Here is a 23441-nt window from a genome sequence, read left to right as displayed (position 1 = left end):
CTTGCATTTTCTTTTCAAATGTTTGGAAATGAGCAAACACATAAACAGTTATAATTAGGGCATGCTTTTCCAGTAACTATATGTTGAAGCCAGAAAAAAAAAAAATGTGCTCTGTAAATATACCTCATTTTTAAAAAAATTACTTTTTTCTACTTGCCCTAGTAAAATACTTATCTGCTTGGTTTACAGGTGACTATTTGAGACTACTATCTGTTTCTTCTCTTGTTAGAGAATATTCACATACAGTTATATAGAGCTTCACTTTATGCACAAAAGGTAAACTGAAAATGCAGCTTGGAAGGAAATATGAAGATGGTTTTTAATGTCTACATTTCATGTGATTGTGGTACCATTAAATAATCTGATGGATGACATGAAGTGTCATGATGGTTCATCAGGCATCATTATGAGGGTCCACTTCATGTTCTAGCTAGTTGCAGGTTCTAAATGGTCAGTTTGAGAACATGTTACTGGATATGAAAGCTCAGATGTGGGTTATGGGCAGGGTAGTGTGGAGAGAAGGTTTCTGCACTGTCCCTGCTTCAGCCTTTCTGCAGATAAATGGGACTTGTTTCTGATTTGGTTTGGTAAATCAAGTTCACTATGAATGCCAACTTCATTTAAAGACACATTTTAGTGCTGGCATACTTGGAAGAAATTGCAGATTTTGAATTATTAGTTTTTATGGCACTTGCTGTAAAGCTAGAAATGCATTTTCGTTCATGCTTGTGGTTTGTGTCCTGTTTCTGATTTGGAAATACTTTTGTACACATAGTTGCACTAAGCAATTTTTTAAAAGATTAAAATTTTTGTTTACAAAATGTCAATATGGGGTTTTCTTGAAGTATTCTATGTAATTCAATTCTTAGGGGGAAGAGGGATTGCTACTGTGATGTAGAACAACATGGATTCTTTGCACTTATCTCTGATTGCTATTTTAGAATACTAAATATATCTGCTTCAGAATACCAGAAATAAAAACACCCTTGTGATTATTATCAGATCATCTTCTAATTTAAATTTGTATAATGCTCTTGTTAGTAGACAAATTCCCATTATCCCTCTTCTGCAAATTAGGAACTGAGGTGCAGGGGATGGTAATTTACTCAGGTCACTCTGGAAGCTGAAAGTGGAGCTGAGAACAGAATCCAGATCCCCGGCTTTGATGCTGATACTCTAGTTGCTGCACCAACTTTCTTTGCTTCTTAACTGTTCACTCTCCTCTTCTAGATCTGTTCTATATGCTCATTTATATCAGCTTTCTAGTCAAAGCACTGGATTTAGTTCTCTTGAGACTATGGAGGAGGGTTTCCTGCAGAATGCAGCTTCAGTAGGATGAAGCTCAAGGCAAAGATTTCTTTCTGTTGTGTAACCTTGTCCTAAAATACATCTGTTTTATAGAGTGGATATGGTACCAGTGACAAACTGATCTGATCTCTCTCTATGACCTGTGAAGCCTCAAAGAGCTAGTGCCTCAACAGAGCTGCTGGTCTAAAGCAATGTCTGTACTGTTATAACTTGATGGAACACTAATAACAGGAAAACTGTACTCTGCTTCAAATATTAGTATTGAGAGCTTCATGTAAAATGAGAAGATACACATGCTACACAGATGCACTAGTACTGTTTTTAAGGAAATTCATTCTTGGAAGTTGTGCATAGAAATAAAACCTGAATTTTGAAGTCAAGGATTAGACAGACTTGAATTTTCTTCATTTTTCTGGAAGAACTAATAATTTTCAAAGAATTTCTTTCTGAAAAGGTGGTCTGGAGTGGAATTTCTAAACCACTCATAGCTTTGAAGCACTTGACTGGAAGCCAGATTGGCCTTCACATGCTGGAGAAAAACAGAGAAAAGAATCTTTTTTCCTTCTGCAATTTGTGTTTGTGTACATGCTTACCTGTATATTAGAAGAACTGAGTTCAGCTGTTGATGGCTGGTTTTGTTAAGTGTTTAAAAAAAAAAAAGTGGTGGTGGGAGAACAAAACCATCTTCACTGAGTCAGTTATGCAGTGGAAAGTGGAAGCCAATCCTTTAATTGTGAAATTAATGTATTTAATATTCACTATGGTGGCATATAAAAGCTGTATTGATAAGAGCTTTACAAAATCATCAGTCTCAACAGATTTTCTTAAAGCTGGTGTTTAAAGGATTTGTGTATTCTCTTAAGTATAAATATATCTACATGATCATCAATTCAACAAAATGAGATTTTTTTTGAAGTTAAATGTGTAAACGTTGGCAGGAGTTGGACTTCAGTTAGGATGTCAGATAATGCTAAAACTTGAAGTCTGCTGCAAATTTTGACTAACCATGTATTGTTTTAGAAGCACTACAACTGTATACTAGTTTTTAACTTCCTACTTTAAATGGAAATTATTTTTAAGAATACAATACTACAATATCTGTGCATCTTCTGTATGCACTTTTGAATTATTGCTGTTCAGGTAAATTTTTTTAAATGAGAAGATCAGCTTCTGAGGCACCATACAGAGAACTGTAGGAATTGTGCAAGTTGGAAGTAGTGTAAACTGGTTTTGTTTTGCTCTTAGAACTAGTACTTAATGCATATTTAATTTAATGAAGTTCAGCTTCAATTTAGAGACTGCAAAAATTGATTACTCTTCTCCACAGGAGACTCTCTACAGGAACTGCAATACAAATTGAATTTACAAATGTTACACTTATGTTAGATAATATTAGAGAAGCAGAAAATAAGATAAACCTGATTTACAAGGAAGAAAATTTCTTATCTTGCTATAGTTTCTCTGTTGTTGTCTTCCTGGTACTGAAATCTAGCCTTTTCTTAAACAGTAGCATGGTTATTGCAATTTATTCGTTTGGAGGATTCCTCCAAAAGTCAGCACTGAGGTCCTCATACCTTTTGTAAACTGATAGTTCTGTTGTTCTCTCTCTTAACACAAAATGGACCAAAGAGTCTGGGGTGAAGCAGCAAAGGATAAACTAAATGTGTTCTGGCACCTCAGGAGGTCTGTCTGGATTCATTTCTACTGGCTGATTAAACATGAATGCTTTTACTTGCTACCAGTAGGATGTATGCACAGACTACTGTTGCAGTCTGGGAAAATAATTTGTGAATGAGAGTAGCACCTATCCCCAAAAAGAACATTGTTCCTCTTTTGAATCAAGTTGGAATGAATTAGACTGGAACTGAAAGAGCTCACTACAATGACCCATTCCTGGCACAAAGCATTTATTTATTGTTTTGTATGGTTTTCAGGCCTAGTTTTTTCAAGCAGCTGAAAATAAGAAAACACCCATGGACAACGAGCATCTTGAATGTGTTCTAGTCTGGTAGCTTCTATTAGTAGTGCTTGTTGGAGTTGCAGATGTTGTTCCAGATCAGCTCTTTGTCTGCAAACAGTGTTAATAAAGTGGATTGCAGACATAGAACAGAATTCCTCCTTGGGTTAGAAAGCTGGTGCTTTGACTTGAAACCTACACACTCAGCTCGTTGCTGGTTCACTGGCAGTTTCTTTGACTTTGCCACAGTGCGTGCAGTGCCTTCTGAGGCACTGAGCCTGGACAGGAGATTGGACTTCCCCCGGGAGCTGGCTTTGAGTAAGGTTTGGAATGGGTTGGGGAAGAAAATGTTGGCTTATGCTAATGCCTTCTTGTGGGCCAGTATGTTCTCCTGTTGCAACAGTATGAATAGAGCAAGCAGGAGATAGTTATTCCTGCTCAGCTGTAGGTCCCATGTATCCTTTTATACCTAGTACTTCTTTGTGCCTGACAAATTGATCTAGGCTTCCCTTAAGAAGGTCTGTTATGTTATTTGCAGTGTTTTAGTATGTGGTGTGCAGACTTCCATTTCCTGTGTTCTGAGGTGCTGGTAGGAATGAATTCTGGAAGCATGCTATACTGGAGTCTACTCCAATGGACTGTGTAAATGTAGTTATAGTTTCAGATGTGCGGGGAAATCTAGTTGGGTTTCTTTCTGTAGTGTAAGGGAATGTTTAAAACAGTTAAAGAATACAGATAAGATGTACATGAATTGTCGATGGAATTTGGGGAATCATTGGAAAACTGGTTAAATAGCAAAAGAACTGCATTGTGTCTTGGCGTTTGAATTGAAGGCGGCTTAACTAACTCCTGAGGTACAGATGCTGCTCTTCAATGTTAACTACACTGATAGAACTGACTACGGAAGTATTTTTGTATAGTCTGGCACTAGGTGTAAAGATGTATTATTATTACTGAGGAAAAGAAATAACTCTTTGATTAATAGCTATGTACCTGATTAAAAGCTCTGCTTGTGTTTTGGCTTCCTCTAGAGTTAGTCTACCATCTTCCTCTTTCTTCATCTGCTCCTCAGCCTCATATCTTGTCTTCTCAGAGTTTCTTCTTTTACACTCCAGGTGTTCTTCTGCCATCTCCACCAGCTGCTGGTGTTCCTCCTCTAACCACATTGTTCCTTTTTGCCTCCATTTTTCTGCCTCTTAGAAGCAGATCACCAACAACTATCAGTTGCTCACATACTTGCTATTTAGGAAATCTTTTTTTCATCAATTACAAATAGAAAATACTGTTATAATACTGATGTTATAAGTATTTAATATTGTCTCAAACACATGAGTTTGTCTTAAATTGTAGTTGGATTTTTTTTAAATCTGCTTGGCATTTAGGTTTTCAAGCCTTCCTCTAACTATTTGTTAGAAGTAGAGGCTTTTTTTTTTTTTTTTTAAACTGCATAGCTACTGGGACTCAGGCTTTCAGAAAAGATACATAGTGCAAACATGAAGAAATGATGTAGCATGACTGTTATTGCTAGCATCTTGCACAGTTGCATTGTAGCTAGGCTGTGGAATTTCTCTTCTTCAGGCTGCAGGGACTATGGAAGAGAGGACTATTGTTACCATATCTAATTAATAGAGGAGGAGCAGCTGAGGTACTTCAAATTTGGGACTTAGTGTCACAGGAATGCCATGGCAGATGCACAGGCTAAATCTATGCCTTCACTGGAAATCATCCATTCAGATGAATTATCTGCAGCTAAAGTAAGCATTAGCCTCTCTGTAGACCACCTGTTCATTCTTGTTCCTCTAGCTGTCTCTTCTTCTGGAACTGCAGAAGCTTTCTGTTGTAATCCTCCTGCTGCTGCCAAATATGTTCTTGTGCTGCTTTCTGTAATTGTGACTTCTTTGCTGCCTCCTCCTCCTGGCGCCTCCACTCTTCTTCTAGTTTCTGTAAACTAAAATGTAAATTATTATTAATTGCTATAGCAACCTTAGGTTTGCTGTGTGTTCTTGCCAGAAGAAGAGCTGGTTCTAGCCCAAAGAGCTAAGCAGATTGCCAAAGCGAAGGGGAGGTAAATTAGAATAGAGACAATGGGTGCTGGTTAGTGATACTTAGAATATGTCTGGTTGGTTCTGCAAATTAGTATTAAAAAAAATAGTCTACTTTCTTTCATACTGTCTGTAAGTGGGGAAAAAACCTGAATTATAATTTTTACATGCATGCTTTTGAGGAGGACATGAGGACTATGGGATACAGATATGTGCTTTACATGAAACAAAGATGTGGAAACAAGGGATGGAGGAGAGCACAGGGACAGCTAGGAAAGTTCAGAGAACAAGAGCTGGAAGAAAAAATTGGAATGCATTTTTGTGGAACAAGAACACAAACCCAGAACAAGAACTCAGGCTATGCAACAAGCAAGGAGGCAATGGAAAGCTTTGGCTGAGATTTAGATGTAAACAGAATGGTGGTCAAAATGGGCTATTTTTGTAGGAGGATTCACACTGTAAGGAGCATGAAAGAAAGTCAAGGAGGTTCATGAAACGAAGGAATATTCTCATTATTTTGGAAATGGTAAGTTAAGGATAATCAAATGAAAGGTCTTCTGTTTCATTGAGTGCTATTTAAGAAAATTTCCAAACTCAGGGTTCTCAGTCCAACAGTTTGACTTGAATATCTACTGAAATAAACCTAAGGAGGGTATGGCACTAACATCGAAAAATGCTTTATAAGTCAGATTTGTCCTTTCTTTTCAACCATTAAAAGATGCCACTTCTACAAATCTGGTTCTTACAAATGCCTGTGACCAGGGGATACCCTCCAAAGTGTTCAGTCATTTCTAGGTAGGCTGCAGCTGTTCAATATCACCCAAGGAGGTCGCTGTTCTCCCCAGTAAATATAATTCTTAATGAAAAAGTAAGTGTAACATAGCAGCAAAGCAGTAAGGTGGTGTCAGAATGTGTTGTGTAAGCAGAACATCTCAAAAGGTGAATAGAAATGTGATAATTATATTACACCAGAGCTTGTTCCTGATACTGGTGGGTTTCCCAGAGCTTTGCCTTAAGTATTTGTTGGGATTTTTTTTTTTTTTTCCTAAAGCTATATCAGCAGAGCAAAAGTGTTCTTACTGCATTTTTTTGTAGTATAAAATTCTTTTATCATTAAGGAATAACCTACATTGCTATGAAATGTCTTTATAACCGTGTAGTTGTAACCATGCTGAGGTTTTTGTCAGGGAAAATGCTCACTAGTTGTTTTGATGCTGTATGGAAAGTGTGGAATATCATCTTCATGAACTTGCTATAAGCTAGGTACAATTGGTTGAAAAACTGAATTTAATGACTTTGATTCACTGGCGATACTGATTTTTCATGAATGAGTTGGAAAATTGTAATTTTAGGAGACTCAAAATTCAGAGTAAAGATAAATGGATGAAAGTATTAAAATGAAGTTAAATTAGTAGACATACACACAGTACTAAACTTAGGAAAAATCTAATATGCTGCTAAAAGATGGAACTTGATGTATGCACATGTTAAAGATGAAAAGGTCTGTGATGTTATCCTCTAGTTTGGAATTTGCCTGGAAGTACTGGATCGGTTTGCTGGCTCCTTTACACTCTTATGTGTTATTAGTCTTCTGTTACATCAGATGATGCTTTGTGTTTATATATATGTTTCTTTGTGCTGGAACACTGATGGGTTTGGATGCATGTGCCTGGTTGACAAAAAGCAAAGCCTACAGTAGTTCTGTGTCATCATTCCATTCAAATGTTCTTTTCTCAAATGAGAACATTATCCTCACTAACTCCATCTTCTCCGCATTCCTCTGTTGTTCCTTTTCCAGATCTGCCTTCACTTTTTCCATTTGTTCCTGCTGCTCTTTCTTTTTCCATTTCTGTTCTTCTTGTTCCTTCCTCTTCTTGTCCACTTGTAGCTGCAGCCTTTCTGCCTTTTCTGCTCTTACTTTTTCGTGTGCAGATTTCTCTTCTTGCCATTTTCCAGGAGGAATCTGAACAGGAATATAATTAATAATGCACTTAAAGTTGACATTCTGTGAATGGTGACTTATCTGTTAACTGAGATTTAAAATTCTTGAGAGATGCTTTATGTAGTTACTAAAGTAGATTTTACTTACGTGGGACTTTCACTGTGGCCAATGGTGCCTGTTTTCTCTACATGGTAAATGTTTTACTATTATTTTTTTTTTCTTCCAGTAGGTACTGGCCTCTGTGATATCTGATGACTCTTACGCTAATTTCCTAGTATTTAGTATCCCAATATGTTGCTACTGAAGCTATATTCTCTGAACCTCTGCCAGCTTTGTGTTTTCCTCTGTATTTTTTCTAAATGTTTTGAAGTTGTAGTACATGAGGGTGCAGGCACAGGCGTTTCATCTAGTCCCAGGAAAGAGGACACTTTGAGGAAACAGCTGAAGTCTAAAAAAGCCTAAAAGTCTGGTAGCTGATCGGTCAGCTAGAGGATCACTGTGGTGAAATGGGAAGGCTACAGTCTGTATTTCTCCAGTTCTAAACTAGGACTGAGGAAAACTTTTCCAGGAGCTGTAGGGACTTAGGATGCAGCTCTGGAGCATACCCGACCAGCCTTTTTACCTCGGTCTGTGCTGTCGCTTTTAAAAGAAGGCATCGGGGAGCGCTTCTGTGCGCCGGCTTTTCTTTGCGACTGGTCTTGGAGATGTACGGCGTGGGAATCGCGGCTTTTGCTGGTCTCGCCGCAGTAGGAAGCGGGACCGGCGGGCAGGGGGCTGCGTGCTCCCCGCGCTTCTTCCGCCGGCTCCCCGCGCTTCCTCCGCCGGCTCCCCGCGCTTCCTCCGCCGGCTCCCCGCGCTTCTTCCGCCGGCCCTTCCGTGCGCTGCGGCCTCTTTCGGTTGGCGGGGGAAGCATCTCCGGTCAGATTGAGGCAGGTGAGCGAAAGCCTTCTTACCGAAGGAGCGTAAAGGGCGAAGTAGAGAGAGTGTGCCCGCCTGGGCGGGGGGCTCCATGTCTGCTAGGGCTTCCTGAGAGGAAGCTCCAGTTAATGGTAGGAAGGACAGCTTTGTGTCTGCCTGGCCAGAGGAGGAGGTCGGCTGGGCTAGGTGAGGAACCAGCATGTCTTACCTGTCCTTGGGGAGGATCTGAGGGAGTGGGCTGGTTGTGTGTTGGAGTGCGGGCTGGCTTGGGCTCACCCGCTGCTCCTGTGTCCCCCAGCCAGGCTGTTATGGTGTATTCACTGCCCTGGCCTGCTGTGACATGGCAGGTGGGAGCTGCTCCTTTCCTTTCTCTTGTCAAGTTAATCTGCCAACAAAGCCTCCAAGAGTGATGGCTCTGTCCCATACCTGCCTGTGTGGATGATGCTCAGGCAAATAAAAACCAAAACAAAGCCTGTTGCTAATGAGGATAAATGAGTGTGGGGTGACCTGAGCTTGGCTACACCTGTGCCTGGGGTGAAAAATGAGCTGGGGGTGTTGGGGAGCTCTGTCTGATGCGGGGCAGCCCAAGGTGCCCCCCACAAGGCGTGTGGGGAGGTGCTGCCCTGGGAGGCTGTGGGACCAGCAGAGTGAGAGCTGGGGATAGGAGCCTCCTGTGCCATACCCTAGGAGGGAATCCCTCATGCTGTCCCTCTGAGGGGAAGCCTCTGGCTGGGGTGGTGATGGGGTAGGCTGAGGGGGTTGTGGGGCTGGGACGGTGCCTGTGAGGAGAGGGGGCCCATTTCTCCCTCAGTGCTGGGGCATGGACAGCCTGAGAAGGCAGCCATCTTGTGGTGGTGGAGGCTAGTGGCAGAGCTGCCCTCCTGCAGTAGCAGGTAAGGACGTGCTGGGTAAGTCTGTTCTCATTTTTGTATCCCTGTTGCATGGGAGTTGCTTCAGCGCACGTCCCTGCCTGTACCCGCAAGCACCATTTCTCACCTCCACAGCCCCACTGCTCCTGCCTGCTGCTGTGTGGGTGTTGCTAGCTGGGGTGACCGTTGGAGGCAAGTGGCCAGAGCCGGGCGTAGGCCCACAGCCATCTGTGTGGGGCTGGTTGTCAGGGAGGGCTTTGTCCTTCCTGGGAGGAGGGCGAGTGGGCTGGCTGCTGCGACCTGCCTTGCCAGCCACCCTCTCCTTGTCAGCCTCCGGTTGCCTTGCCTTGTGTGTTCTCTGCATGGGTCCTCTTCTTCCTTGTGGCTCTCTTCTCTTTTTTGTTTTCATGGAAAACCACAAAGCTTTCCAATCCTAATACGGCCAAATCACTGTCGAAGTAGTACGTTGTTGATCTGGGTGATATGCTTTTGGATGCTGTGGATACTGTGGTGATTGTTCATTCAGAGTACAAATGTTTCAGTCTAGAGGTAAATCTGTTTTTTCTGTTAATTTGTTTATTTTTGTATTTATTTAATATTTTTGTGGTGGGGGAAGTGTCAGAACAAATCAGAAATAGGATGAAAGTTTTGTGTTTTCACCTAAATCTCGTTCTAGTTAACAGAGTTTCCTCTATGATATAGCTTGGTGACTCAAAACTTTTATTCCTGGTCTTTCTGCCTCTATTCTGTTTCCTGCTCCACCTGAGTTAATCAAATACACCAAGAATCTTATGTTGAATCTTCATTGTTATGGTCAAAAAGGTGCAACAAATGCGTCATCAGGACTGTAGTGAACTTCAGACAGAAAAACTGGGGGAAAATGTTAAGACTTCGATGCAGACAACTTAACCTGTAATAAATTATCTTGTCCTAATCAATGGTACTGCTGCTCTGACTGCTCTCTAAAGGCTGAGGCTCTCAGCTGTCTGTCTAGATTAAATGCTCACACTTGACTTAGTCTCATCTGTGGACAAATGGTAGAAGGTCATGGTCCAGCAGAGGGAAGCTGCAATATGAGACAGGTGGGTTGTGAGCTTTGTGCTGCCTCAGGCCTGCTAGTTAACTTTGCACAAGTTTTCTCTGTCTTTCTGAAAGCGTGCTGCCTATGCTGTAAGGCCCAACAAAATCCAACTTTCTGTTTTGAGGTACGACCCTAATGCAAACAGGCATGCCTAAATAACCTCAAACCATGTTTACTGTAAATGCATGCTCTAGTAGACATACTTGGGAATTTTTTGCTTTACAGGTGCGGTCTACAGAGAGAAAAAAATCTAGTCACTGTGTCTGCTTGTTAATAGGATTTGTAATCCTTGACTTTTGATACAAAATAAAAAGGAAAAAAATCCCCTTATGCTTACTCTTAAGTGTAGTTAAAATATTTGTTAGTAATGCTTGATATATCTTGTTTGAGGCTTAATAGTAATGAAATTAGTTTTAATAACAGTTGATTATTACCAGTCACAAAAGCTACAAAATAATCCCTAAATAGAAGAATTTTCCCTGCTCTTTGATCTTGTAAGCAACTACTAAGCAAAAGCACAAAAATAAAGTTGGCTGGACCCTCTCTTTCATTCTGTTTTGATGAAATTGGCTATTACATGCTAATCCTTTATATACCCTTGCTATATCTCCCACTGAAATAACTAGAAAGGTGCATACAATTATGTTCAGCAAGATGCTAAAAGATCTGCTTTTTGTTCATTAACCTTACCTGTTACACTCTGCCTTGTGGTGTTGCCAGTCTTTATTACTGTTGTTGTTCTGTTTTGGACGCTGAATCCACCTTTACCAACTTTTGTCTGATGCTCTTCATGACTTTAGTCTCTGCAGCTCCGACATACTAGGAAAAAAGTGTCAAAATGTATGTGCTTATGATATATGGTGATAAGGGGTATCAGTTAATTTCCCGGCAAACTGCAAATGCTGAAATTGTTGTGCCAATTTGTTAGTTACCTAATCAGAGTTGCTGATAAGAGAACATTTGTATCTCTTCAGGATTTGCACACTAGGACTTCACCACAACTGCTGCAGTCCACTGCTGTATGAGCACCCCAAATGAAATGTATTCCGGTGCTACGAGGTCTAAAAATTCTGCATGAAAACCTGAGACATGAAGACAACTTCAAGTTGTGCTGTGTACTCACTGATGATGAATAGCTGAGGAAAAGATACTACATACCTCTATAAATTAGGATTTAGGGTTTATGCCAGAAGTTAAACAAATGTCTATTGAATGTGTAAAGAATTGCTGTTTGCTCTATGTCGGTTGTTGAGTTTTGTTTTTGTCTATTATCTGCTGTTGATAACTGCTCCTGTAGTTCCTTCCAATACCAGATTGGCTGTTTACTGTGCACTGGGACCCTGCTGTTTCACTTTACCCCAAGACCAGTAGCTGGACCAGTGAGGGAAAATAGATGGGATCTCAGAACATACTTTGAGCCAGAACTTGTCCTCTGCTACTCCAGCTGTATTTTCTTAGTGCTGCTGGCCCTGTGGAGGGGGTTATAAGGAAGAATGGTGTTCTACCATTAATCAGTAGTGTATGTACTTATATGTACATATATGTAACTTAGCAGTTGGCTATATACAATTTCATCTGCAAATGAATGATTGTTTTGCCACCTTAAGTGTATCCTGATGGTATGAAGCAGACAGAATCTGTACCACAAGCCAGACAGCACTTACTGTGTTGCATTTGGTGTCTGAACCATGATTGAAACCAGTCTCTGACATAAATATCTGGTCAAAGACATTCCAGGAAAAGGGGCAGAAGTTTTGCTGCCGTAAGACTTACAGTGTCAAAGCTGCTGCCAACTGTTTTGTTTGGTTGGCTTTTTTTTTGTTTTTTTTTCTTCTGCTCTCTGTTCATTGGGAAGTATCTTCTTCTCTTGCATACTACTTTTCAGAGTTACTTGTTTTTACTCCAGATGTCTCCTTCTGCATTTCCTGATGACTAGGAGATATCAAAACTCTTGATCCAGATTCAGGCTCTATATCCTGTCTTTAAAAAATTGGGAGATGGGAGAGAGCAACCATAAAATTAATGGTCAAAATTTAGGTTTGATTCCAGTTTTAAAAAACAAAACAAAACAAAAAACTTGGGAAGGTGTAGAAAAATCTTGAGGTTTGGTTTCCTCCTGCCTTAACCCCTCACCATGTTTTGCACATCTGTAAGCCCTGAAACTTCAGAATAATTTGTCAATACTATATAATGAACAACTCACGTAATTGTAATGACCCTAGCAGGTAGCTGCTACTCTCTTTGGAGATCACTTGTCTCCTCATTACCGAGGAAAGCAAGTCTCATTCTCTCTTATGCTGCAGTGAAGATCCGAAGACTAATTTGCAGATGCCTTCCATATTTAATAATGGTGAATATTTTAATAATTACAGTTTAATTTCTGTAACACTTACTATCCAGAGATTTTGAAGTATTTTAGGAACTCATGGTCTGATTTTTATTTTTATTTTAAGAGTGATGTGAATCCATAGCTTCCAGTGACTTTAGCAGCAGCCAAGTGCTCAGTTTCTCTGAAGATCAAGCTACAAATAATGACGTTTCACACTTTAAATTCTGTTTGAGTGTTCTGTGGAGTCCTGTTTGGAATGTATTTCCTGAATATGACTCCAAGAGGTGCATTTGTAAATCAATAGAATAATTAAAAGAAAAATGAGAGGCTTTATTTCGCTTCTTGTCTTAGGTTGATTGGTCTAAAGCAGGCAGTTGATTGAGAAGTGTGACCTGAATGTAAGGATTTTGTATAAAAGAGTTAGCACTATCATGGTGCATTGCTCTTCTTGCCACAATATTAGGGTGGTGGGGAAAAAAAACCCACAACCAACCAAAAAAACCCCTCTCCAAAACAGAAAAATGTTCATTCTGAGCATGGAATGTAATAACTATTACATTCAGCTTAACACAAGTTCTGTAGAAAACATCTTATTTTACTTACTAGGGTGAGAGAGAAGGCAAAAAAATCTTAATCCTAGTTAGATATTTTAGTTTTATTTTCATTTTGTTTTAAAAACTGATTCTACTTTGAGGTCATTTTGGTATAAATTCCACTGAAGACCCTCTCCTTAGGCACTTACTGTAAATAAATACTAAAAGGCTTGTCCAGGCCTATAGAGAGAGTTGTAGAGAACAATCTGTGTTAACTATATGTATTCTCCCCTGTTTCCAGAGTCCCTGGTACTTAGCATCATATCACTATGCTGAAGAGTCATAAACCTGGCTTAACTGGCTGTTTAAGACTAATTTATAGTTTTCTTCTATCATCCAAGTAGCACAGAGCCTGTGGAACTTAACTATCTGATTAAGTTTTCTGTGGTGTCACCTTGCAGCTTGTTCCTTGTGTACATGTTCTGTATAACTCATTAGTTTTTCTCTAGAGTCTGTCTAGACTGCAGTGTATGGTTATGTGTTTAATTTGAATGAATTGATATACACCTGAGCAGTAAACTTCATGTAGCCTTTTATTTTTTCTCAGTCCTAGTTTTAAGAGGTCTCATCGAAGTGCCCTAAAAGCACTTACATGCTACAGCAGTCAAACGTTTAATCTGAGGACTCTGGCAGGGGATCTGTTTCTGACTATCTGTATAAATAGGAGGCAATGACTGTCCTTTCTCACTATGAATATGGGCCTTAGAGGCTTCTATTGTTGGGGTATGATTGCTGAGAAATTCCACTCTGATGCTTCACTGTGTTAGACAATGTGATAGACAATAATGTAATTAAGATGCCTGACTAAAATAGAAACAAAGGAAGTGGAAACCTAGTCTGAGTCTTGTTTTCAGAAATGAAAGTTAAAATTTAAAAACTTGCTGTTTCAGTGTAAACTTAGATCTCTTTAGTAAAGTTTGTTGTATGGTCAATGCAGGTTTCCATTTGTGAAATAGTTCATTCATGTTTTCTGCCCATTTGCCTGTCTGGATCTGTAAAAGTAAAGATCAACTCTTGTTCAGGTTAGGCTAGGCTCAGATTTGTGCAGAATAGTTTTCCTTGCTGAACATCTGCGCTGCAGCTGTTGTTCAGTGCCATTGGTCTCAGTAAATAAGTAGCCAAACCATAGGATGAGAGAATAGCTTTAGTTCTAAATTTGACATTGGGGAAAAAAAAAAAAAAGATTATGTTTAACTCCCTCACCCCAAGAGAGATTTGGAATTGATGTTGCAGTCTCTTCTGGCTTGAGTTACAGATTTCTGATAGTCCTATCAAATGTATTCTTTCTCAAGGGTATAGGGTAGTAAAAAAATTATTTAACATGTCTTAATAAGGATTAAATAAGAAGTACTAGTGGTTACATGCTCAAATTAGTTGGGAGTTGAGGGACAAAGCAAAAAACCAAAATAACTCTCCAAACTTAGGTTTAAGGTTAAAGACTTCCTAGAGGCAAAAGTGACAATAGTATGGGGGGGGGGGGGGGCAGGATTTCCCTCCTTTTAAGGTGCTTTTAGGTAGTATTTTAGAATTGAAGGTTTGAGGTTCAGTTGGACTTCCAAATCTTTGAACCAGTACTGAGCCTTCAAATGATAAGTAAAAGGTCTCCTGAAACCTTATATCAGGCAGCAGTAGTAAAGGGATTGCTTTTTAAATTAAATTAAAAGTTTGCAGGTAACCCATGAGCCAGACTGAAGCTGCTAGATCAACACTGTTGTGCTGTCAATTATTAGACCTCAACTGTTGGATAAATTAATAACAAAAACAGGCAAGGGTATCTGTAAACAGCAATCTGTCTTCCTGACAAAGCCCCAGGAGACAGTTTTCTTGCTAGCATCAGCTGAAAGTATAAGAGATTAAGCTGTAGAAGTAAGCAATTCTTTAGAAGATTCTTTCCAATGTGTATGATACTGAAATTCACGGCCTGTAAAGAAATACTATCTAAGACTCGTTTTGGAGTTTTAGAAAGCAGGCATTCTTTATTGCAGTGCTGGATGCACGGGGGATAATTCCACCTAACATGCATGCCACAGCTTCAGCACAAACAGGTTATGTAGAGTAACTAATTACATATTAATCAGATCAGTATACATATACATAAAAGTTCTTGTAACTGTTTATCATAGTACTGCCTACGTCTGGCCATGTGGAATGGTCCTCTATTTGAGTCAAAGGGCTGCTTTTACGACCACTGACCCATTTGAAATTCTGTTGGCTGACCTTGAAGTCTTTGTTCTTCGTCCTTGTTCTTTGATCTTGGAGCTTAACATAGTTTCAGTCACATATGGTCAGTTTTAACATTGTTCTTATCTAATGTACAGGAACATCCAGTCATAAGAGCACAGAACTGCAAAACTTATTAGTAACTACCTCTACTAGTTAATTACTTGGCTACACTTTTGTCTATTGTTTCAATCATAGTGCTAATGTATGATTTCTTGTAATTATTTACCAAATCTCACTTTTACAGTTATCTAGCAGCAAACCAGTTTCCGTGGCTGGTACAAAATATTAAAACCATAAAACTATTTAGACATACCATACAGAATGTATGGACGTATGCTATCAATTCCCCCCTTTCTGTTTGAGGCTGCTACTTCTTTTAGTAGTCTCACTTGAACATAGCTTGTGTCACAGTTCAAGACAGCCAAAAGCAACACATTATAACAATGATGATAACTATCACAATTATATTTTTGTAAAAGCCCAGCTAACCATCCAGTCAGAGGAAATCCAAATTTTTGAAATATTTTGTTTAGCCAAGAACTTTCTATGCTTGACTTTAATTCTCTGCTACTTTAAGCTACATGTTTTATTCTGTCTATCTGATGGTTTAGATCATCTGTCACATTTGGTATGTGGATACAACATGAATCATTTGAAAATCCAATGTACCCACATACTCCGTGTTCTTTTAATAGTAGTAAGTCTAAAGCTAACTGATTTTGCAATGTCATTTTACTAGTAGCTTGTACTTGTACATTGGGTTCATTTAGCCCACTTTGAGTAGTGTTAGCTAATGTTTCTACTTGGAGTGAAAGATTGTGAAGAGTCATCCTATTTTGAAGAGCTGTTAACGGTGGTAAAAATACAGATTCTAATACCCATCCTATTTTAGTTCCAGTACTTGGTGATTGCCAAGAATCATCTTCTTGCTTTACCTGGTTCCACCATTGAGGCTGCAAGGGAGATTTCTTCCAGAGAGGGCATAGAGTTAACAAACCTAAAGTCCATTGCTTTGGTCTTTCATGGGAAGGTGAGTGAACCACATACCATCACTACTCACCCAAACAGTTAACCCTAAACTTTCCACCTGTCCTTTAATACAGTCAATCCCAGGCCAAATTTTCCTTCCATTATTAAGAGGGGACCAAGTATCATTTAAAATACTACTATAATTTCTACAAGCACATCCCCATCTTAGAGCTTTAGCTACTGGATAAAGTCTTTGAATTTCTGGGTCAGAGGAATTACAAGTATAAACCTTCATACAGTTCCATTTAGGATGTGTGATTTTCTCTGTTTGTCTAATCCAATCTAAATTTCCATAGATAGTCTTGGCTCTGGGTGGATCTAACAAGGACCCTATAACCCCAGTAAATTCTAAACACCATTCAATATTTTGAATATGATCCCAAGCTCCTTTTTGCACTTGTTTCCATGATTTTGGCAATTGTCAGCTCCAAGGGGTGTTTGTACAAGTTTCTCCTGAAGGACTGTAAATTAATTCCTTTGCCCATGAGGTGGATGGTTTGGTAATGTTACAATTCAAAATGCTATAATTCCTTCTTTCAAAATTTAAAGAATAATTGCCTTCTAAATCCGTCCAATTTAGTTTACTAAAATGATTCTCATTGTCCCACATCTTTTCCCAAGTTTTGGTTAAATTCAATGTCAATACTCCCCATGGAATTGGATTTTCAGCTGACTTTGGAATTGGAAGGCAGGCTGTTATTGAGGTTAAATTTTGTACCTTTGCGAAACCTTGAATCAATTGCAAAACTAGATTATCTTTTATCAAAATCACAGGGATGACTAGTATTAAGATTAGTAGCTCTAACAATAATTGCTTCATTTCGTTTATCTTATACTACAGATTCTCTTATCATGACAATTTGTGATTCTGCCTCTGTAATTTTACATCTACTATTATTTTCCTTATGTTTGGAAGAACGTAAAAGAAAATACTTAAAACATATAACACACAGGAGGATTACTACCCCTGACAATGTTCCTAATAGCAATCCCAATATTATAAGCTTTATACAATTGTTCTCCCAGGTACATTGCATGGAACTTATTTATAGATTTTTTTTTTTTTTTTTTATTTCAAAGGACCAGTTTCTTTAGACTTCCAATTCCCTGTTGATGCTTTCTTTATTCTTGAATAATGAAGCCAAGGTCCTTTTCCCCCAGACCTTTACTCCTGTATATGTTGTTAAAATGATTTGATATGGTCCTTTCCACTTGTCAGCTAGTGGTTCTGAAGTCCATGATTTTACATATACCCAATCTCCTGGTCGGAAGAGATGCGCTGCTGTGTTCAATTCTAAGGATCCAGCTGTGGAGACATACTGATGAAGTTCTTGTAAAGAATTTCCTAAAGAAATCATAACACTTTTTAAAGACATATCTCCAAAGGCACTCAAAGTACTTGGAATATAGGACCCTTGATATGGTCTCCCATATAACATTTCATAGAGACTTAAATTTCCTTTCCCTTTTGGCTGTACTCTGATTCTTGATAGAGCCATGTGTAATGCTTTAACCCATGTAAGTGAGGTTTCCTGGCAAATTTTACTCAACTGTTGCTTAAGGGTATAGTTCATTCTTTCTACTTTCCCACTTGCTTGTGGTCTATATTCGGTGTGATAGTTCCAATTTATAGACAATACTTTGCTCAACTGTCTTACAATCTTTGGTATAAAATGAGGGCCATTGTCAGATGACATTCCTACAGGGACCCCAAATCTTGGTATTACCTCTTTGAGTAAGACTTTAACTACTTCTCTTGCTTTGCTGGTGTGACAAGGGAAAGCCTCAGGCCACCCAGTAAAGGTATCAACTAGAACTAGGATTTATCAATATCCTTCTTTTCAAGGCAATTCTGTAAAATCAGTTTGCCAATATTCTGTTGGAGAATTTCCTTGTTTAGTAATTCCAAAAATGATTTTATTACTGGGTTTGGGATTATTGTGTATACAAATTTCATGTCTACTTGCAATTGTTCAAATAATTTGTTACATATCTCTACTCAAAATACACTTTTGTAAATGTTTAACAAGGTTTTCTGTTCCCCAGTGTACTTTGCTATGTTCAGCTCAGGCAATTTCTCTCATTATTGTGGGTGGGACTATCATCTGACCTGTCGGTGTTACAGCCCATCCTGTCTCATTTTTGTTAGCCTGCAATTTAATAATTAATTCTTCATCTTTTTCATTATAATTGGGAGCTTCTTTAGGCAAATTTATACTTTCCTCTGGAACTAGTGCTAGGATGCCTTTTTCTGCAGCCTCTTTAGCAGCTTTATCAGCCAATCGGTTACCTGTTTCAGGGACAGTCTTACCTAACTGATGTGCTTTACAGTGCATTATTGCGACTGCTGCTGGCTTTTGAATGGCTTCTAACAATTTCAGTATTTGTTCTGCAGGCTGAATGGTGGTTCCTTGTGCAGATAATGGTCCTCTTTCTTTCCATATCCCTCCATGTGCATGAACTACTCCAAAAGCATACTTTGAGTCTGTCCAAATGTTGACTTGCTTTCCTTGACTTAGTTCCAGTGCTCGAGTAAGAGCTATCAATTCAGCCTTTTGGGCAGATACATTCGAAAGCAAAGCTTGCGATTCAATTACCTTCTCAGTAGTAGTTACCGCATATCCTGATAGACGTTTTCCTTCACGGATGAAACTGCTTCCATTGGTATATAGTTCCCAATCTATTTCTTCCAGTGGTGCATCTCGGAGATCCGGTCGGCTGGAGTAAACTTCTTCGATTGTCTGCAAGCAGTCATGTTCTAGTTTCCTTTCAACTTGATCAGTTGTTAAAAACACAGCAGGGTTAATGATAGTAGTTTTTAAGTAAACATCATCTTGCTCCAGCAACACCACTTAGTATTTCAGCATTCTACTAGGGGATAACCAATGCCTCCCCTTTCTGTTCTAGCACAGTAATTACCATATGGGGAACATACACTTTAATTCTTTGTCCTAAGGTGAACTTATGAGCTTCTTGGATCAGTAGCACAGTTGCAGCAACAGCTCACAGACAGCCAGGCCATCCCAGATTCACATCATCTAATTGCTTCAAGAAGTAGGCCACAGCTTGCCGACTTGTCCCGGATATTGGGCCAGGACACCCAGAGCTATACCCCTTCTTTCATGAGTAAAAAGTTCAAATGTCTGTGTGAGATCTGGCAGGCCTAGGGCTGGTGCCCCCATTAGACCCTGTTTCAGTTCTTTGAAAGCAGCTTTCCCGGCATCAGTCCAGTCTATAAACCCATTGTTTGAAGTTTTGAGCTGCTTGTATAAAGGTTGGACCAGCAAGTGGTAATTTGCAATCCACAGGCGACACCACCCGACCATTCCCAGAAATGCTCGCAACTCTTTTAGAGTCTCAGGTTCGGGGAGGTGAAAAACTGCCTCTTTTATCTCAGTTCCTAATTGTCTCTGTCCTTTAGGATTTCAAAATCCAAATAAGTTACTTCTTTCTGGGTTATTTGGGCTTTCTCTTTTGACACTCGATATCTACTGATTCCCAAAAAGTACAAAAGGCTAATAATTAACTTTGTGCATTGTTCTTCTGTCTCAGCTGCAATTAACAGATCATCCACATATTGCAACAAGATTCCTTGATTATTGTCTTTCTTCCAAATCTATAATTCTTGTGCCAATTGATTTCCCAATATGGTAGGACTATTCTTAAAGCCTTGAGGCAAGACTGTCCATGTATGTTGTGCTTTTCTCCCAGTCTCATGATTTTCCCACTCAAAACCAAAAAGTTCTTGACTATTGGGATCCAAGGGAATACAGGAAAAGGCATCTTTTAGGTCTCACACTGTGAACCATTCTTGTTTTTCTGTTAGGGTTGTTAATAAAGTATAAGGTCTCGCTACTACTGGATGAATATCTTGTACTATTTGATTTCTCGCTCTGAGGTCTTGAACTAATCTGTAATCTTTACCATTAGCCTTCTTAACAGGCAAGATTGGGGTGTTATATTTGGATTTGCAGTCTATTAACAATTTATACTTCAGAAATTTTTGTATTATCGATACTAACCCTCTCCAACTTTCCAGTTTTAGGGGGTATTGTTTAATTCTACCAGACTCAATCCTGACTTTAAATCAATTCTCACAGGTTCTACTCTTTTGGATTTACTAGGAACTTCCCCAGCCCAGATGACTGGAATTACAGCATTATCTATTTCGACTGGTATGATCTTCTGCTTTCGGTAACTGTCCTGTAACAACAAAGCCACTGCTTTGATATTTTTAGTTTCTGGAATTAAAATTTTAATCTCTCCATTTTAAAATTTAATTTCTGATTCCAGTTTCTCAAGTAGGTCTCTCCCTAACAGGGGTTTGGGAGAATTTGGCAAATACAGAAACTGATGAGTGACTCATTGTTTTCCTAATTTCACTGCCAAAGGTTTAAAGAAGGGTCTAGTCTCTTGTTCGCCTGTCGCACCAACAACACTAATTTCTTCAGAACTTAACTCCCCCTCTAAGGTATTTAAAACTGAAAAGGTGGCTCCAGTGTCAACTAAAAATTCAATTTTCTGTTCTCCCAGATTAAATGTAACCCAGAGGTTCTGCTGGGAGACTCCCCTCCAGTCCCTGTCAAATACTTTCACTCAACTTTCCCAAGAAAGGGGGAACTCGCTGAGGTTGTGCGGTCGGAAATGGGATCACTTGTGACCCTGTAGGTCTCAAGGGACATTCCCATTTCCAGTGTCTTTCTTGTTTACAGTATGCACACTGATTTGGTCCCTGGGGCTGATTTGATCCCACTGGTGAGCCCAGTCCAGTTCCTCTCCCTTGTCCCATTCCTCGACCATGTCCCCTTCCTCGGAGGGTAACTCCTCTGCCTTGTCCCTTACCAGCTCCTACTTCTAGAGCAGCCACTAACCTTGCATTCATTTTACTCTGTAATTAATATCTATTTCTATATACCACCCAAGCAACTTCTAATAATTTTCCCCAATCTTGAGAATCTGCTCCTTGTAATTTTTGTAATTTTCTTCTAATATCATCAGAGGATTGTCCTATAAATAAAGGAGCCAATTGAGCTTTTCCTTCTTCAGACTCAGGATCCAGATTAGTATATTACTTAGCAGCATCTTTTAATCTACTCAGAAAAAAGTCTCCCACTGAATTTCTATCTTGTTTAATTTCATATAATTTAGACATGTTAATTGCCTTAGGCATAGCAGTTCTAACTCTGAATAGAACCCGTTTTTGATATTAATCTAACAGTCTTCTCTAAGCCAAATCATTAGCATCCCATCTGGGATCAGCAGATGGAAAATTTTGTTCAACTGTTCCTTGTAATACTCTAGAAGCTACTTGTGCTTCTGCTTGGGTTCTAGCAGCTCTCCGGACCATATCTCTGTCTGCACTATCAAAAAGTACATCCATTATTACTTGTATGTCTTTCCAATCAGGATCCTGAGTCTGAATCATTGTTTCAAAAGTGTGGGCTGTTTGATCAGGGTTTTCTTGATAGCTCCCAGCTGCTACTTTCCAATTATTTAAATCTACAACAGAAGAGGGTACTTTAATAGTTGCCACACCCTCAGTCCCAAGTGCCTGATGAAGAGGAGCTTGAATAACTTTGCTCTGTTTAGCTCTTGTTTGCCCTGTGACAGGACTACTCATGGGCTCTCTTTCATCACTATTCCTGGGAACAGCTCTAGGTGGGGCACTTTGGGGTCCAATTATCATTTCAGTATCATCCTCCTGTTCTTGCTCATATAACTTTAAACATCTTTGTCCAATACTACACATAGAACACCTTTTGAGTTTATTGTCAACTTTTTTGTTTCTTTCTTTTTCTGAAGATAACACAAAAGGATCGCTGGGTGGCGTATTAATTCTGCAATCTTTTTGCCACTCAGGATGATTCTTTAAGGTAAAGAACGAATCACAATACATAACTTCATCCTGTTTTTGCTCACGTCTCAAAAATAACATAAGTTGTAACATGGTGTTATAATTTAGCATTCCATTTACAGGCCACTTTTCCCCATCATTGAGCTTATACAGAGGCCACCAATGACTACACTATTTAATCAAATCTTCTCTCTGCATGTTGCCATCTGGAACACCCCCAGCTGTTTCCAGTGTTTCAAAATGCACCCCAAAGGTGGTTTCTTAGGGATTTCACTCGATTGCCCTGTTCCCATTATCAATACCTTCAATATAGAGAAATAAAAAATTGGAAAGTCAAATATCAGAGCCTGAGTCAAAATATCAAGCAGAATTAATCAGCGATCTAAGATCAAGTCAAAAATCAATAGTCAAATCCCAGAGCCTTAATCAAAATACCAAATAAAGCAGATCTCAGAAGCCAAACCAGCTGGGTATCTCTGTCTTCAACCAGTGAGACAACTACCCTTTATCAGAGAAGTACTTCTGCCAGAATACCAGATTTTTAAGGATCCTTTTACATTTCTTCCTTGCTGACTTCTCTTAGTCAGGCTTACAGGTAAGAGTACCAGACAGAATATCAGACCAGAATACCAGAACCAGGTTAACAGAAGAATGCCTTTGAATAAAATCTTACCAGTGTCCTTGGCTTGTGAGCTGGGGGAACGGGGATCAAGGGTCTCCTCAAGAAATCTCGGTGCCAGCTAGAGGTCCTGTGATCCTGTGTCCATCGAGTCTCAGAGAAGCCTCGTCCCATCTGGGTCACCAAAATGATACTGACATTCACGGCCTGTAAAGAAATACTATCTAAGACTCGTTTTGGAGTTTTAGAAAGCAGGCATTCTTTATTGCAGTGCTGGATGCACGGGGGATAATTCCACCTAACATGCATGCCACAGCTTCAGCACAAACAGGTTATGTAGAGTAACTAATTACATATTAATCAGATCAGTATACATATACATAAAAGTTCTTGTAACTGTTTATCATAGTACTGCCTACGTCTGGCCATGTGGAATGGTCCTCTATTTGAGTCAAAGGGCTGCTTTTACGACCACTGACCCATTTGAAATTCTGTTGGCTGACCTTGAAGTCTTTGTTCTTCGTCCTTGTTCTTTGATCTTGGAGCTTAACATAGTTTCAGTCACATATGGTCAGTTTTAACATTGTTCTTATCTAATGTACAGGAACATCCAGTCATAAGAGCACAGAACTGCAAAACTTATTAGTAACTACCTCTACTAGTTAATTACTTGGCTA

The 23441-nt window shown here is 39.3% G+C and overlaps 1 protein-coding gene and 1 long non-coding RNA gene across 4 annotated transcripts; both read right to left on the bottom strand.

Moving 5' to 3' along the window:
- Window positions 1-3183: 3183 nt before the first annotated feature.
- Window positions 3184-11281, bottom strand: KIAA2012 (KIAA2012 ortholog). Of its 3 annotated transcripts, none has more exons than XR_005932717.1 (3): window positions 11050-11281; window positions 10808-10936; window positions 3184-5213 (listed from the first exon to the last, which is right to left on the bottom strand). XR_005932717.1 is itself a non-coding variant. In XM_030018983.2 (2 exons), exons 1-2 carry the CDS (start codon window positions 9443-9445, stop codon window positions 6998-7000), a joined length of 555 nt encoding a protein of 184 aa, XP_029874843.2. In that variant the 5' UTR covers window positions 9446-9509; the 3' UTR covers window positions 6101-6997. The 3 variants fall into 3 exon arrangements, 1 of the variants encoding a protein (XP_029874843.2); XR_005932716.1 differs by lacking the exon at window positions 3184-5213 and adding an exon at window positions 6101-7270; XM_030018983.2 differs by lacking the exons at window positions 3184-5213; window positions 10808-10936; window positions 11050-11281 and adding exons at window positions 6101-7270; window positions 9164-9509.
- Window positions 11282-11357: 76 nt separating this feature from the next.
- On the bottom strand, window positions 11358-23057 carry LOC121233398. Its single transcript, XR_005932718.1, has 3 exons — window positions 22819-23057; window positions 11891-12097; window positions 11358-11586 (listed from the first exon to the last, which is right to left on the bottom strand). It is a non-coding gene; the product is annotated as an uncharacterized LOC121233398 (long non-coding RNA).
- Window positions 23058-23441: the final 384 nt, after the last annotated feature.

The sequence above is a fragment of the Aquila chrysaetos genome, chromosome 6, assembly GCF_900496995.4.
Source record: "Aquila chrysaetos chrysaetos chromosome 6, bAquChr1.4, whole genome shotgun sequence".
In the NCBI taxonomy this organism is placed as follows: Eukaryota; Metazoa; Chordata; class Aves; order Accipitriformes; family Accipitridae; genus Aquila; species Aquila chrysaetos.
This window is presented reverse-complemented; position numbering and strand designations above follow the sequence as displayed.